Raw genomic sequence first — 16,583 nt, forward strand, 5'->3', positions numbered from 1 at the left:
GCTATTATGTGTTGGAAGATTGGAGATAGAAATTTAAGCGCGAGTCTCCGCAGGCTCTGCTGAAGGCACAAATCAGTGGTACACTTTCCCTCTTTTAAGATGAACCATTTAAGCTAAGGGACTAAGCATTTCCAGTACTCCTTCAAGGGTGGGTTTAGCAAACTCATACATCAATATCAACACCATGTTTGGAGACTATGAGTTTTTGAGTATCTAACAACTTGGGAGAGTTCTTTCCAGACTGTATCCACAATAAAGCTGACAAGCCTTGTGTTTCAATATTAATAACCCATTAGGAACCTCTGTGTTTCTCAGGATCACCACAAGGCAACAGTACAACAACAACCGCGGCTTCACATGCATGAAGTCCATTTTCCCAAGCTAGCCTATGATTGTGGGGCTTTCTCAGTGGAAACAATGAGAGGGGAACAACAGTTAAGCTCACAGGCTTGGTTCAATACGAAGTTAATCAGTCCTGCTATGAGGCTTACTCACTTTGCCTGCAGTGGGCGGCTTTGTTTGCACACAAGGTGCACTGAGGCACGCACATACTGTACATATATATGAATACACACACAGAAAGGTCTACATGAACATACAGTACACACACACATAGACACACACACACACACTCCTGCTCATCACGACAGGCTGAGGGCTGTGGGGCCGGGCGGATGTCTTATCCACTAAACAGGAAGCTTTGCCTTCTTAACCAAGCGTTTTAATGCGGCACTCCGAGCGCTTGGCAACCAGACAATCTAGCTGAAGCTGTTAGACAACAAGTCACTTACCGGTAGTGTAAATTTCATCTGTGTGTGTGTGTGTGCGCGGATGCTTACGTGTTTCCACATTTGGTTGTACGAGTGTATCTGCATGCTCGTTTGCGTGTGTGTGTGTCCACTGATAGACCTGCGGCTGATTAGGCTGTGTGTAGAGACCCAGCCTTAGTCAGTCAACATTGACCCAGCTTCATCATGAACACATGTGGGTCCACAGTGTAGGAACTGACCACAGCAGTGCGATTAGAACCAACGGCAAGACCTGGACAGGGTTAGCTACAGTGTAGGGCCTCGCCCACAGAAATCAAACACACACACACACATAGAGAGAGATGGAATTTCCTCTACTGCTAAGTGGCTTATAGTCCAACTACTTCAGCTGGCTTGCCTGGTTGCCAAGCACTCGGGTGGCCGCTCAAAACGCTAAAACGGAGACAGACGGAGACAGACGGAGACACTCCCCACGTTTACAGTGCAGCAAACTAAGGATTTACACACAATTAAACAGCTTAAAGAGTGTACATGTGTCCACTCCGATCTACCTCATAGTCTCAAAATGTCAGCTATATTTTGAATCGAGCATCATTCGTGTCCTTTGTGTTTTGTGTGTTTGGCAGAGATCTGTGTGATCAGTGAACTGGAAGACCTGAGCGCCTCAGTAGACGTCCAGGATGTTTACACAAAGATCAAATGTAAAGTGGGCAGCTTCAACATCGACCACTACAGATGCAGGTAGAGTATGTCCAGTACACACACACACACACACACACACACACACACACATACAGGTATACATATACACACAGCTAGAACTTCACCAACACATACAGCACATACAGACACACACACACACACACCACCAATACCACTAACACTTTGTCTGTCCCCACTTTTGCCCGTGCGGGTGATTTCTCGGATTATCACCTCAGTGTCATCGTCTTCCCAGCCAGATGTTGCGGTGGTGACCACAGACACACAGACCGACAGACAGATAGACAGACAGACAGGCATACAGACAGACAGACAGACAGACGGACCGAAAGACAGACAGACGGGTTGAATGGCCTGTGGGCCAGCCCAACTCTGACTCACAGAGTGGAGGAGTTCAGTCAGTCCGTCAGTCATTTTCTCTCTGTCTGCGGTGTCTGAATCGATTCACAGAAACATTAACACGTTGTTGGGGGAGGAAAACCGCTGGGCCACGTTCCACTGCGTCCTCATGGTAATCTCTCCCTACGCAAAGTCCAAGTGAAAACGGAGTAATTTAGTCCTGGGTTCTGAAATTATGGAAGCACATACTGTAACACGGTGAAACTGAAAGCTGTCATTAAGTACTTTTTTTCTGCCCCGCACACACACGTTCTTCCCGTCGAATTAGAGAAGGAGTCCCGTTTCCAATATCTGAAGCCTTATTTTTTCCTGTATTTTGTCCTCGTTGTCCTGATCACATACCTCTGTGCTGGAGTCACCGGCTCCCAGTGTGCACTGTGTACGTGCCTGAGGTCTTGTTCTGTTGGGAAGAGACCACTTAGCAGGAGGCAATTCCCCCTGTCTTGGTCTGAGGAGATAATGGAACAGCGATCTAACCAGCCAGCATTTTGCATCCAACGATCCAGGGTGTGTGTGTGTGTGAGAGTGTGTGTGTGTATGTGCCTCCGTGCCTGCACAGATGCATTCCTATGTGTGCCTGCTCTTCAAATCGGGCCAGTGTAAGGGAGGCTGATCTTGCTGGGCCCGGGGCCCATATTGAACCCCAGCATCAGGAGTCAACACTCTCACCACTGATATGATGATAGGTATTGATTCTGATTTGCCAAATTTTTAATTTGCCCTAGTCAGGTCCTGCACGTCGGTTCAGGTCAGACCGAGACTGAGGCGATCAGCTTGGCTTTGAACTTGACTGTCTAGCAAACGTCTAGCAGACCTCCCTGTTTCTCTGTGTAGTCAATCGATTTATGCTCTGTTGGGCCACATGTGCTACATATGCTATATCACCCAAGCCAGGACATTGACAGTGGTGAGACAGTTGGAGAGCGTGAAGGTGTCCTGGGTCATTATATCATACTATTCTGCTCTACACAGGTGTGTGTCCAATTGCTTCTGAGACAGAGCCAATCTCTTTAGTAGACCTCTATGCCTTCCTAAGTAGATAATGGATCAATTTTCACATTTCTAGGTTATTTCAGTTTAATGTGCATTTAACAACATGGTCTCAACACAATTTTAACGGACCAAGGTTCTGGCAGGCAAAAACACTCCATCATCCAAGCCAGGTTATAGTCATGGCTGTTTAGGACACAGTGGAAGACCTCTGGGCTTCAAGCCCATACTAATCTGTATCATCCAGACATACAAGAGAGCCCACAGGGCTTGGAGTCCATATTAATCATTCTGAACAGATAATTGTTAGGTATTTCATCACCCAACCCAGGTTATTTGTGTGTAGCGGGTCAGATTAAATCAAGCTTGACAGAGAGAAAATGTCTCATCTGGCCTTAGCTATCTCACTGCTGGAGAATGAATGGAAAGTTAGATTGGGCGGGCAAATATGGGAGGTGAGTAGATAATTGAATCCTTGATTGTATCAAAATAGGAGGAAGACAAGAGAGGTTGGAGGAGGGACGGAGGATGACAGAGGGGGAGACCCTAGGGAAGGAGGAATAGGTGGGTGTTAAACTGTATAGGTGGGCGGCTCTGGTTCTGATGATGGAGGAGAGGAGGGGAATGACAGAGAGATGGAGAGGCGAGGAGGAGATGGGGTGAATGGCTATTAAACTCTGTAGGTGGGCGTCTCCTCTCCGGTGGGAAGTTCAGAAGATTAGAAAGCTTCTTCTCCTCCGTATTTTAGTGAGGTCTCCCCTGGCAACGGCGCTCCCTGAACCCTTCTGAAATGAAGAGACGCCCCCCGAGAGAGGATGGCCGGTGACAGTTCACCCTTATTCGCTCCAAGGAGCAGCTCACACAAATTGGAGCTGATGTCTTCCAGCTGCTCCGCAAATGGCTGGGAGCAAGAGATGACTGGATGGGAGCAGAGAGAGAGAGAGAGAAGAGAGGGATGATGGGAGAGAGGGAAAGCGGTGGGGGGTCCACATGTATTAGTCACTCCCAGAACGTGTACTACGGCTGAGAGGGGAGATTACAAAGAGATATTCACACGCTCACACACATACACAGAAAGACTTGTCAAAGGCACACAATAGATAACGACACATGCATCGCACACAACACACACACACATACACACTCACTCGTAGACCCCCTCCTCAATGACCTCCAAGTGTCCTGGTGGGGAGTTAGGGAGGCGGAGGGGGGCAAGCCGGGTGAGAGAGGAGTTTGCTTAAAAGAATTAATGCAGATGTTGTTGAATCATTTCCATTGTGTGAAACGCTGTGCCATAAATGTGTTGTGCATGTTTTGGCATCCTAGAGCAACCGTAATAACCCTATACGTGTGTGTGTGTGTGTGTGTGTGTGTGTGTGTGTGTGTGTGTGTGTGTGTGTGTGTGTGTGTGTGTGTGTGTGTGTGTGTGTGTGTGTGTGTGTGTGTGTGTGTGTGTGCAGTACATACACACACAAACATATGTATTCTGGATTTCGTGTTTCTTAGTGATAATGTTACCTCTGCGCATTGAGACTGATTGTTATTGTGTGTGTGTGTGTGTGTGTGTGTTCATGTTGACTTCTTTTGGTTTCTGCTCCACAGGTGTTCTCATGGATGGTAACAACAATAAGCCATATGGAAATCTAATGTCAGATGTTGATTATGTTGATGCCATAGCATATTTTGTGATTAAAGTAATTTAGTTAATAGTTTGATACGCATCTACATGTGCAGGCTGTTGAAAGATCGACAAAAGTGTTAGTGTTAGTTAATTAGTTAGTGTTAGTGTCAATAATCCAAAAGCGATGTTGTAACTACAGTAGATGTTACCATTAAAGTGATGACACCAGCCCATCCAACAGCAGTGTAAGTAGTCCCAGATGCCCAAGTTAAGCTGGGCCTTGTGTGTCTCTCCAGGCCAGGCCAGGGTTGGCACTCTGGCCACTATGAAGGACTCGTCCTGCAGTGCAAGGAGACAGCCGCGGTGAGGCCTCTGCTCGTCCCAGAGCAGCCTTAGCAGCCCTAGCCCTCTGTATACTGTACCTCTGCCATTCTGCTGCTCCTAATCTAGGTCACTCATCTCTACTCGTGCTGGACAGACGGGGAGAAAAAGGAAGTCACTGGAAAACTAAGCTTTTGGCTGTAACTTATGTGTATCAATAAGTAAACTTCAAACTAGTGTAAACAACGTCACTCAACACATACCCTTAAACAATTGAATTAAATTAGAAATAAATTCCAACTAGAACCCTCCCCTGTCTCTCCAGTGGCTCTGATTGGCTGGGTTATCTAGCCAATGAAATCTGGTGACAGCGGTTCTTCTGTGTGTGGGAGGAGGAGACTCTGACATGAGCTCCCAGTCTCTTGATGATGATATCATGACACTGCGTCATGGCAATGGTCTTATACTGTCACCTGACTGCAGAGGACACATTTTACAATAGACGCCTGCAACTGTGGATAGAGCAGAGTTTACATGACTGCCCAGTACCTTTTTGTACTAGTCTTTGATTTGACGCACCTCTAAATTGCACTTTTTTCCATTTAAGATGCTTCATCACAGTTTGGTCATAACTGATCGAAGAAAGCTCATTTTAACAGTTGCATCTGTGTTCTTATTGCTGAGATAGTATAAGACCATTCCCCAATGTTTCAGCTGGTTCAAGCTGGTGCAACCTCTCTTTTTGGTTTTAATCAGTTCACTCTAACTTTGATTTGCCCAAATCATCTTTCAGTTCCACGCTTATTGCTCTTCTGTCTCTCTTTTTTCTTTTGTCATCTTCCCTCTTCTCTTTCTCTTTTCTGCTGCTTGTCTCTTTACCTCCCCAAAATCTCTCCTATTTGAATACGTGTACTCCTTGCCTTCTCTGTCCCCTCTCTGTGACTCCTTGCCTCCTCTGTCCCCCTTTTTATTTTTCCCTCCTTCTGCCTCTCTCCTCTGTCTCTCCTCCCTCCCTCTCTGCTCCTCACCCCCAGTCCGGAGGAGGGTGCTCGGAGCTCGGGCAGCTGTGGAGGAGTGGTCCTCTCTTGCACTGACAAGCTGAACAGACGCACTGTGCTGGTTCGACCCGTCAGCAAGCAGGACTCTTTCAGCCACTTCTCTGGCTTTTTCCCTCCTGTAAGAATCCAGCGCTTCTCCTTTTTAGTCCTTTTTAATTGACTCTGCTTAGCCTCCATCAACAGTGGCTCAAAAGAAATGTTCCAGCGTGCCCCTCAGGGATGTTTCAGAAGCCAATGCTTTCATATGGTTTTTATGGAATTTTTAGTGTTCCTTTGAAATGTTCTATTGAACCTTCTGTACTATACTGTAGTCACTGTAACAATCACAAATGAATAAAATACCTTTACAGGTAAAATACCTCTAGTATTTAACAGATTTTGCACTTGGTCCCTGAGGGTTGCACGTAACTTAGTGAAATTTAATCCACCATCTGTTCAGATTTATGCATTATTAAAAAGTGTAGCTATTCAGACATTGAGCTTGATTGATTTGTTAGGTCTTTCTGCATTTATAATTACTGCACCAATCCTCCAAATCTAGGTGCATGATTTTATGCTTTTAAATGTTATGGTTATTTAGCTATCAGGTTTAATTCATTTGTAAACTACTATCAAGTCCACTGTTAATGGAAGTTCCTGCAGACTCTACCTTGATGTTTTAAACAGATCTGCCTCTCTCTTGGAAATATCTTTTAATCACGCTGTAGTTGGAGATTATTTTCTTTTACTTATTACATATTTGAATGATTCCTATGCTGTAATTAAGTTTGCAAATCAGTCATTAGATTGGAGATCTGGCTTTTCTGATAAATCAGAAACATGCTTTCTAATTCAGCCTCAGAGGATAGCTACAATCACTCATTGTTATTATAAGAAGTTATGCTTCTCATAAAGGAGGCTGAGTTACTGCTCCAGTCTAATTTAGAGCATAGACTATGAATAAATCTGCTGTAGTCTCATCCATTTTGTGCTTGTGGCTTCAGCTTGGCTTGCTCTGTTAGAGCGGTATACGGCACTATAGAGGGCTGTTTTCCTGGTAGAGGTAAAGTCTTGTTCTGAAATACAAGGGTTGACTTGGCTTCCCAAACTCATTAGGGCACTTTTAGAGACATGAATTAAGCATTGTTCAAGGCTAAAATATTTTTTCAATAAAGATCTCAATTGAATAAACGTAAAAAAAAAATAAAAGTGCTAGAGACCAGGCTCAATCCATGTCTGTGAAAGTGATCTCCAAGAATATTTTTTATTTATCTTTGAATAGGAAAAATCATCGCCTATGAAGAAATTTGTATAATAAAATTTAATTTTGTAAGATTTATAATGCTTAACAAGGCTTAATCCTCATCCAAGAAATCAGACCAGTCTCTCAGAGAAAAGGTACAATATTGTATTATGTTGTACCTTTTTTTCTAAGAGTGCTTTGTGTGCTACTCATCACGGTGTGTTTTGTCCCTTCTCACCGCCGGCCAGACGGCAGCCAAAGTCCTGGAGGGCTCTCACCAGCAGCACGGCTTCCTGTCCATCACCTACACCCAGGCCGTCACCAAAAACGTCCGCCACAAACTGACCACGCGGCCCGAGCGGCCTTCACGCAGCTGCACCGCCACCGGCGGCCAGCGCGTGACCGCTGATCCTCTGGCGGACGGCTCGCCTCAGTACCTCCGAGAAATCCTGCTGACGGCCCAGCCCTTCGATGTGGTGCTCTCCTGTCCCTTACTGGCCACCGTCGCAGGGCTGTTCCAGGTACAAATCCTAGATTGATTATACAAGCGTTTGGTAGGGCTAGTAATAGGCCAGTATGGTGAGGCTGGAGCCTCCAGGGGAATCAAGAAGAAAAACAGAGCTTTATTTGTAAGCTTACATGGATAAATGTACTTATTGAAAGCAGTTACTCTAGACTGATTTTGCAAGAATTTGGCAAACCTGATGATAAAACAGAAATCTCAAGACAGGACCCTCCATTGTACAAATTGTTTTTGTTAAGCTCACTTTTGTTAAAAACTGTGACTCAAAGCAACTGAAACCTCAAAATTATGAAATTGGTGGAACATGCTGTTTAACAAATTGATGTTATGACAAGAAATCACATTTTTATTGATCAAAATCCCTTAAGACTGTTCATTTTTCACTGTTACAGAGTTTAATGAAGCACCGGTCTCAAGTTTACTTCCAATGCCAAAGTCTTGCATTTTTCATGCAGTTTGGTGTGCTACTCCCTGATGAGGAGTTGTTTTCAATATGTTCCTCTGAACTAGCCATGAAATACAGGCTTTTTAAATTTTTGCTTGGGGAGTGCCTTGGAACGCCTCCTTTTTTTGTTTAATCTACATTATAAGTTGATGTCTTTCCAGGCTACGCTACCAAGACGCTACCGAGAGCGTGGGAAGTCAGCAGGCCAGCCAATGAGAAGCCACACGCTGACCTCTCGCTGTTTGCCTCTCATCTACATCAACACCAGTGTGATCAGGGTCTTCTGCCCCGGAGCGCAGGACAAACACACAGCATCAGGTTGGAGCACAGCTTGTCTCCTCTGAACACATAGACACACTTGTGTACACACATGGAAAACTTATGTGTTTCCATTACAGCAATGGTACAACATTATGTTGCAGGCTGTGTTTTGGGTTCCTCACGGTGCCTGTGGTGCTAGTATGAAAGCCCTTGTCATGGCTGTCCAGACATAGCAGAGCCACCACATTAGTATGCAGAGACATTTGCAAAGACAAATAGTTGAGGTTCTGGATAACCCCACCACAGTTGCATACACTCCTACAGAATATAAAATCACTATTGTCTGAATGTCATAGATGAAGGCTTGTTGTGTCTGCTGCTAGTAATGACTAATGGCAGTAAGTCACTCTGTGTGTGTGTGTATGCACGCATCTTCATGCTTTTATGTGCATGTGTGCACTTGTGCGTTATGTGCAGTATGCATGTGTATGTTTGCACATATGCTTTTGCATATCTGTGTGCATGTTGGATGTATGCATGTCTACATCCCCTTGAATGTTTGTATCCTGTATGTGTGTATTATTGATTGTGTGTGTGTGTGTGTGTGTGTGTGTGTGTGTGTGTGCGTTCCAGCAGAGCCCCATGTGAAGAAAGAGGACACCCTGGTGTTGAAGCTGGGTTCCCTCAGCATGGCTCCTCAGGCTGATAACCCCCTGACCCGCACGGTGCTGCGCAAAGACATCTACCAGTAAGACAAACTCTCAGAAAACTAGATATTTAGCGTTTGTGAAGTCCACCACCTACAGCTCTGTTATATTGGGGTGTTTACAGGGGGAATTGTATGTAGTATAACTTAATAGACATTTTTGTAAATGGAATGAAGTATTCAACATGAGCAGTCACACAATGCTATTTAACAGGTCAGGGTTGGTGTATAAATGTATGCAGAATAATGAAACTTGTTGATCAAAATCAGCTTGGCAATGAAAAGGCTTCTACAGTCGTGTTTTGCAGTTTGCCATTGCAGTTAACTGACACCCCGCGATGCTGACCGGGATGTGAATTTCCAGGATTTCTCATTGTTATGGGGATACACATCTGCCATTTGTTTTTATTTGCCGTTTGAAGTTTTCTTATTAGTTTCTTGCTTTGTTGTATTCTTGCTCACGTCCCTAAACTCTTTCTGATGCAAGATTCTCTCATTAGTAGAGAAAAGTGCACACCAGGCCAGACAAAAAAAATCAAGCAAAAGTCCTTGTTTACACCCGTCCTTTTTCTGTGTCTCGTCTGTTGTCATGTGCCGGCGCACACATTTGTCACAACTCCTCTGATTCAAGATGGTGTGCAAGACATTTATCGCTGAATCTGCCTCACCTCGTCTCCCTCCTCTTCTTTTACACATTTTAACTGTTTTCTCTGACACCTCTCCTGTTATTAAATCCCATCACACTCATGCACAGCTTTATCACATTCTTCCTTGAAAACACACACACACTTTTCCTATTTTTAGCCACCTCAAATCCTGCCAATTGACCACAGTTCATTAAAGGTGCCACTCATAATTTGTCTGACCTCAAGTCACACTCCATAAAAGCCGCCGTGAGACAAGCAAATCTTTGGTGTGTGTGTGCGGGTGGGTGCGCGCATGTTCATGTGTGTGTGCAGACTTATGTATATGTGTCTGTGCATGTGTGTGCTCATGATGCTTGCTGTCCCGTGGGAGGCTTTGGGGTGCGGTGGGTGAGAGCGCCACAGTGTGGTCACTGGTCAGGCTCGCCCGGCGATGACGGAGAGCAGTGAGTGACACCTCGGGGTTCGGCCGGGCCCTCCAGCTGAAACACAAGACTGTTGACACAAGCCCCCCGTGCCATGTGGATCAAAGCTGCGAGCCGGGGAAAAGCTGGACTTCTGAGGAAAATAGGTCTGCGCAAAACACATTTCTCCGCTATAGGCAGCTAAGAGAATCTGGATTGTGTCATAGCTGCCTCAAAACCGCAGCCCCACGGTGTGTGTGTGTGTGTGTGTGTGTGTGTGCATGTGCATGTGTGTATAGGCAGAGATGGAGCTGGCAAACACATGTAATGAGGGAGATAAAAGTGGTGCCTAATGCTTTGTGCAGCTGCTAGTGAGATGTGAGCTGACACTGGAAGCGGAGTGGAGAGAAAGAAAAAAGGAAGGTGGACGAAAAAAAGGAGAGGAGAGGCCACTCCAGTCTTCATTGCTCCCTTCAGTTGGTGGAAGTGTCAGAGTGAGGGAGATTGCATGGAGCAGGGAGGCAGAGGGGGGTCTAGGCCTATGGGCCTGTCTGACAGTCCATAACTATCAAGGCAAGATGGAGAGAAATACCACGCTCTGCGCAACATCGCCCAAATTTCTTCCAGAGTACCCAAGCTATCTCCGTCACAGTCTTTCATTTGTTCTTTTGATGTATAAAGCAAGGATGCTATTGATCAGTAACCATAGCTACTGTTTTCCAGGGACTTTTGGGGGGATTTTTCCCATCGATTGTGCACAGTGTACCATGCCGAAGTGTTTGCTGTTTGTTTTGGTGCAAGTTAGTACAGCTAATGGGATGAAACTAACTGTTTCCATGGAGTGCCTAGATGTATTTTGTTGACATTTTGACCATGTTGTTATCATGTCAGATGATAAATGATGATCTCATGGGCATGGAAAATATCTATCTGAGTTTTTCTCAGACTTTAACCCCAAAAACCAGTCAGACCAGCCATGCAATTTCACCCCATATTGGCCAGCAATGTCTGTCTCTGGTAGTTAGAGGATTGGTGGCTCTGTGGCTCTGGTGCCCACATCTTCTCATAGACATAGACGGCCTGGCAAGACGCTCCACCCTGGCCTAAACACACACACACACACACACACACACACATGCACGCACATGCACTCATATACCCATACACACACGTAGGCACATACAGTCAGGCACGTATGTATACACAGACGCATAAACCTACCTTCAGTCAACCATGCATCCATACACACACAGATGTGCAACCTATGCACCCACATAGGCATGCACGCAAACGCACACATAGGCATACACTGTTACACACCAGCACCAGGCATGGCTCTGTGCACAAACACACCCACATCCACTCACCCCATCAGCCTCTGCACACAGAAGCCAAGAGTCACCACTTCCCTCTCTGTAGTGAAACCCAGGAATTATCTTAAACCGCTCTCTGTGTTCATTCTTCCATTCCTAACCAGGAATTATCCTCACCACCTTCCCTGTTCACATCTTCTCTCCAATTTAGGATGATCACACTTCTGAGTCACATGATTGATAGGCCTGAGATTGGAGGCCTGTTGACTTACCATTACCAAGCGCTGTGATATGATGGATCTGCACTGCACTCCACTGCATATGCTCACCCAAGTTGTGTAGAGAAAGTCGTATTGAGAATCTGTAATCATACAAACTGATGTGAGTGCACCATCTATAACATCCTGCGGCTATAGGAAGAAATATGTCTCAAAGTGCCGGTAGCCGTTTTCTGCAGTTCTGTTTAAAGTCCGCCACTAATTACATCCGTTGTCATAATTGAATGACTGATCTAAGCAGCCGTGCTGTTACTGTCTACTGTACATTAAATGATTGCTTCACGATGTCTGAAACCGGGGCTTATTCTAGTGCCACCCTGGGAGAGAGGAAAGAGACTTCAGCCTCACATTTAGAGTGAAGGCTAAAATAGCGAGCATGTATTGTATAGTGTAAACATCCTGACTGAGCATACTGTATCTTGGTACTGCTCTACTAATGCAGTGTGTTTCTCTTCTCTGAGGCCGTTCAAAGCTCCTCAGATTCCCTTTCAACCTGAACATTTTCGGGGTACTGTGTGTATTTATCATTTAGAGTAGATAGGTTTCCTCAAAGAAGGTAAAATAAACCTGTTTGACTGTAAAGCTTAAGAGCCGAGTTGATATCCAGCACCAGGTTCATTTGGTAACAATTAACACAGTTTCATTTGATCATGTGATATTGAATTTTGGTTCCCTGAAGGAGCGGGTCCCCGGCGGCTTCTCCACTAAGCAGGAATTATGACACGGAGCTGCAGGCTTCCCCCCTTTCTCCCTCTCCATCTTCTGCTACAAGGCCGCTGTCAATTTACACAGCTGAAATCATTTTCCTGTCTTGAAAAAGCGGGATTTTTCCAAGTACATGAGCGCCGGCCCGGGGAATGTCCAGCATGCCTTCAGCCCTGACTTTCTTGTGGTTTGGGCCCTCTGTAAAATCTCACAGATCTTTCGCTCCCCACTCCTCTTTTCTCTCATTCTCTCTCTTTCTCTTTCTACTTTTTCCAGTGAGATTTTTTGCTCATGGAACACTTAATTGAAAGCTTCTTGTAAGCCTGGGAGTTGGGGCAAATGGGGCCCACTTGTTCAAATGCCCTGTGGAGCGCGGGTGTCCCTTTTAGAGAGGCATCGTGTGACGTTTAGATGCACATGTTAGAGTCTCTCTGTGTTAGGGATGGAACAATATGTCCGTTCGCCAATACATCGGGCCAATATTGGACTTTTATTAAAAACTACATAGTAGCCATTCAGTGCTACGCATAATAAATATGTTGATAACACTTTATAATAACCATCACTAATAAATAGTGAGTTAATTATCATTTAATTGTTAAGTAAAAATTAATTGATTAGTTAATTTTCTTATTAATTACTAGTAAATGATACAGTGCACATTACTTAATCATTAATTGATGTTATGTTAATGAATCAATTAATCCTTTACATATTTTATTATAACTGTTCAGAAATGAAATCAATTATGGGTTTGATTGCCTTAGTTAACTATTTTTTTATCCAAGTTATACATTTTTAAATACCTAATTAAATATATTTTTTTTTATTAACTAATTAATTTGTTATTATAAAGTTGCAACTGATATTTACAATGCTTGCTAAATGGTTAATAAATTGTTTGTAAAACATAAATGGACAATATTTGGACCCTTACTTGCAACTACACTGTAATGAGTTTTAGTGTGTTATGGTCTAAATGTTGTTTCAGAGGCTTTTCCACAAATTTCAAGATACTGAATTTTGGTACAAAATATTGGCTACAATCTCAGTATTGGCCTTCAAAAACCCATATCGGTCGAACCCCAGTCTGGGTCTTTCACATGTGAAACAGGTTGAAATCTTTGGAGGACACTTAAGGACCCACTTAAGAGTGATTCAGTAATTCAGAGTGATTCAGTGAAAGTGCGAAAGATTAAAGATTCTCTTAGTCTGTGTGTGTGTGTGTGTGTGTGTCCCTCCCTGCCTGCCTGCCTGCGTGCTTGCTTGCATCCATATGTGTGCACATGTTTCTACATGTGTGCGTGTTTGTGTCTTAAAATATCCCGCACACTTCCCGTCATCCCCACACCTAGATGACACAGCCCTAGATTCCATCACACACTCGGTTACCTCATGGTCTGTCGGAGGGAGACTCGGGGAGCATCCCGTCACCGCAAAATATGGTTTTTGTTTTTTTGTTTTGATTGGTGCACATGTCTGCGTTTCCACGGCAACGGCAGAGCAGGCTGCTGTGTCAGTGGTGATGCAGAGCCGAGTCAACATGATGTGGCTATATCAGGAGGCTCTCTGTCCACCCTTTATCTTCCTCTCTTTCTCTCTTTCCAACCTTCACTCCCTCTCACCATGTGTTTTTACTATTTTCTTTCATGCTCCCTCACTCCCTTATCTCCCTCCACTCTCTCTCCCTATTTTTTATTTCTGTCTCTCTCTTTCTCTCCCCTTCTTTCTATATCTGTCTCTCTATCTAGCTCTCTATCTTCCCTCCCTCCATTACTCTCCATTCCATTTCTCCTTCCTTCCTTCCTCTCCCCTCTCTTTCTTTTTCTAATCTTTCTAACCTTCTCTCCCTCCCTTCATGTCTACTTATTTCCCTTCATGCTCCTTCATCCCCTTCTCCCTATCACCTCATTTTCCTCTCCTCTCTCTCCTCCTCCCTTCTTCTTTTTCCCTTCCTCTCCCTCCCTCCCTCTCTCTCTTCCCCTCTTTCTATGTACAGTATGTGTCTATCCATCAGGCTCTTTTTTCTTTCCACTCTTTCTCACCTTCCCCTATCCCTTTTCTCCCCTGTCTCATTCTTTCTCTCTCTCTCATTTTTTCTCCCTCTCTCCGTGTCTATTTGGTATTTCCCTCCACTCTCTCCCTCTCTGCTCTGTTGGTTAGACTGGTCCCAGTCCCAGCGTGCTGCGGCCAGTGAGCCAGCCCCTTATTGCTGTTGAATGGCTGCCTGGTTTGGCCCGTAGATATGTCATAATAAGAGGTTGTGATGGGGATCTCCCCTCCGCAGATAAACACAGCCCTGCGAAGCCAGGGCCCTGCCTGTCACTAATAAAATACCCTGGCAGGCCGCGGTATGCACCCTCTTCCCCCAGTAGCAGCCTGGGATGGGGATGTGTAGATGGAGGGATGTTGGGACGGAGGGATACAAGTCCCCAGGGAGGTGGGAAAGAGGAGAGAAGTGTACTTCCTCTCTCGCCGCCTGACAGTAACTGTTTTCACCTGGTCAGAAAAACATGGGAGAGCAACGTTTTTCTTCTAAATGGACCCACATTTTCACAATATGTGTGTATCAGAATAAAAAATGCTTTTAGTTGTTTTGGCTATTAAAACCCCTTCAGCATACCTTGCAGTGTAGGGTCTTAGGGAGACATTGACAGCCTAAAATATCTTGGCATACAATAAAATTTACAAGGAACTATGAACTTTACTATTAAGTTTACAATGAGGAGTTACTACTGTAACTCTATGGTCCATATGTTGTTTGTGAGAACTGTCATTACTCTATGCTCAATGATGGAGATTTCATAAATGACTTTTATAACATATACACTATAATCAATAATTATGGTTTTACATATACACTGTGCCATGTAGTGAATCTGCAGACAGACAGTTTGATAAGGCAATCACTGAACTCTGTACTCTTTACGTCTGTAGAGAAGTAGTTAGATGTGGCTATTTGGGCCACTCAGATGTACTGTATAGTCTCATATTATCACAGACAGCCAGGCAGATCTGTCCTGTAGCAAAAAGACACACCCTCTGGTGAATGGTTTGAAACCAAATGCCATTGCAAAACCACAGTAAATTGTTTGTTAACAAACATAAGACTTTGATTCTCTTTACGATCGACCGTTAGATTTCACTGTTTCTGCATTCAGTAGTAGAGTTTACGTAGCCTAAGTAGTATTTTTATTTTCATTAGTTTGAGGCAGTGGGAGTGAAGGCTAGGTGTGGAATAAAGCTGCTGATAGGCCCTCAGCACACCCGGCACTGTTCAAAGGTGCAGACCTGTCACACCATCAGCAGTCACCTCAGTAAATTCACCAGCGGTCACTGGGGTTCACATACTGCTGCTGCTGCTGTGCTAGTAGTAGGATTAGGAGGCCTTGCTAGTTTTATACATTCTAATCTCTTGTCCTCACATTGGGGGCAATATACTGAACGAGCCACTCGGGCGTCTGTAAGACATCTGCCTCTCTCTCCCTTTCTTTTCTTTTCATACGGAATGCCATTCTTTTTTGTTTGCTCTCAACTGGTCTTTCTCTCTTTTTTGTCTTCCCTCCTCATCTGTCTTTTCCTCATAAAAACCCAGAGTTCCCAGCAAATGATTCATTAGATGCTTCAGTGCACACTTGCCTCATCACTCACTTTAGTCGGCTGCCAAGTGCCCCATTTCCCCGTTTGTTTACACCAGCGAGAAGTGCGGCGGCTTCGCTCCGCTGCCGCAGCGGAGGAGAAGAGGAGCTGCTCGGGCCACACACAGTGACACCCAGGACCTACACTTATATACACTGATTTAGGAGTTGCTTTTTAAACTCCCCTGGCTGCTGAGCAGGTTTAATGATAAACTGTTTTTAGAGGCAATGATGGCTACATACTCCAACCAAAAACGTTTTGTAATATCTCTCACAAGAATTAAAGTGCATTGATTTAGGAATGAATTTTTTTTTTTTTTTTTTTAAAGCTGCCTCTGCCAAGCCGGTGAAATGATCAACGCCATTTACAGGTGATGAATGTTGCACACCAAAAATAAGTTTTGTAACAGTAGTACTGGAAGAAATTGAGTTGTAAAACTTCCCAAACGGCTCCCAGTTGGTGCAGTATACTACTGTACTGTGTGTTCAGACTCTGCAGAGTAGCATTTTTGAACAATAGAAGTGCCGTCTGCGGGGATTACCCAGACAGACAAGACCAATTTAA

The 16,583-nt window shown here is 44.5% G+C and overlaps 1 protein-coding gene across 4 annotated transcripts in view; it reads left to right on the forward strand.

Annotated features, from left to right (window-relative positions):
• Window positions 1-16,583, forward strand: part of vps13b (vacuolar protein sorting 13 homolog B) — a 351,965-nt gene that overhangs the window by 191,815 nt on the left and 143,567 nt on the right. For 2 of the 4 annotated variants that reach the window (XR_013506903.1, XM_078287161.1), the window contains exons 27-31: window positions 1,397-1,511; window positions 4,797-4,863; window positions 7,350-7,622; window positions 8,231-8,387; window positions 8,964-9,078. Coding sequence is in view for 3 of the 4 variants with exons in the window: in XM_078287161.1 (XP_078143287.1) it covers window positions 1,397-1,511; window positions 4,797-4,863; window positions 7,350-7,622; window positions 8,231-8,387; window positions 8,964-9,078 (727 nt within the window). In the remaining variant the exon portion in view is untranslated. Of the gene's footprint in view, window positions 1-1,396; window positions 1,512-4,796; window positions 4,864-5,855; window positions 5,998-7,349; window positions 7,623-8,230; window positions 8,388-8,963; window positions 9,079-16,583 lie in introns of all 4 variants that reach the window. The other 2 variants (XM_078287162.1, XM_078287163.1) reach the window with 2 other exon arrangements.

This window comes from Centroberyx gerrardi, chromosome 12, assembly GCF_048128805.1.
Source record: "Centroberyx gerrardi isolate f3 chromosome 12, fCenGer3.hap1.cur.20231027, whole genome shotgun sequence".
Lineage (NCBI taxonomy): Eukaryota > Metazoa > Chordata > Actinopteri > Beryciformes > Berycidae > Centroberyx > Centroberyx gerrardi.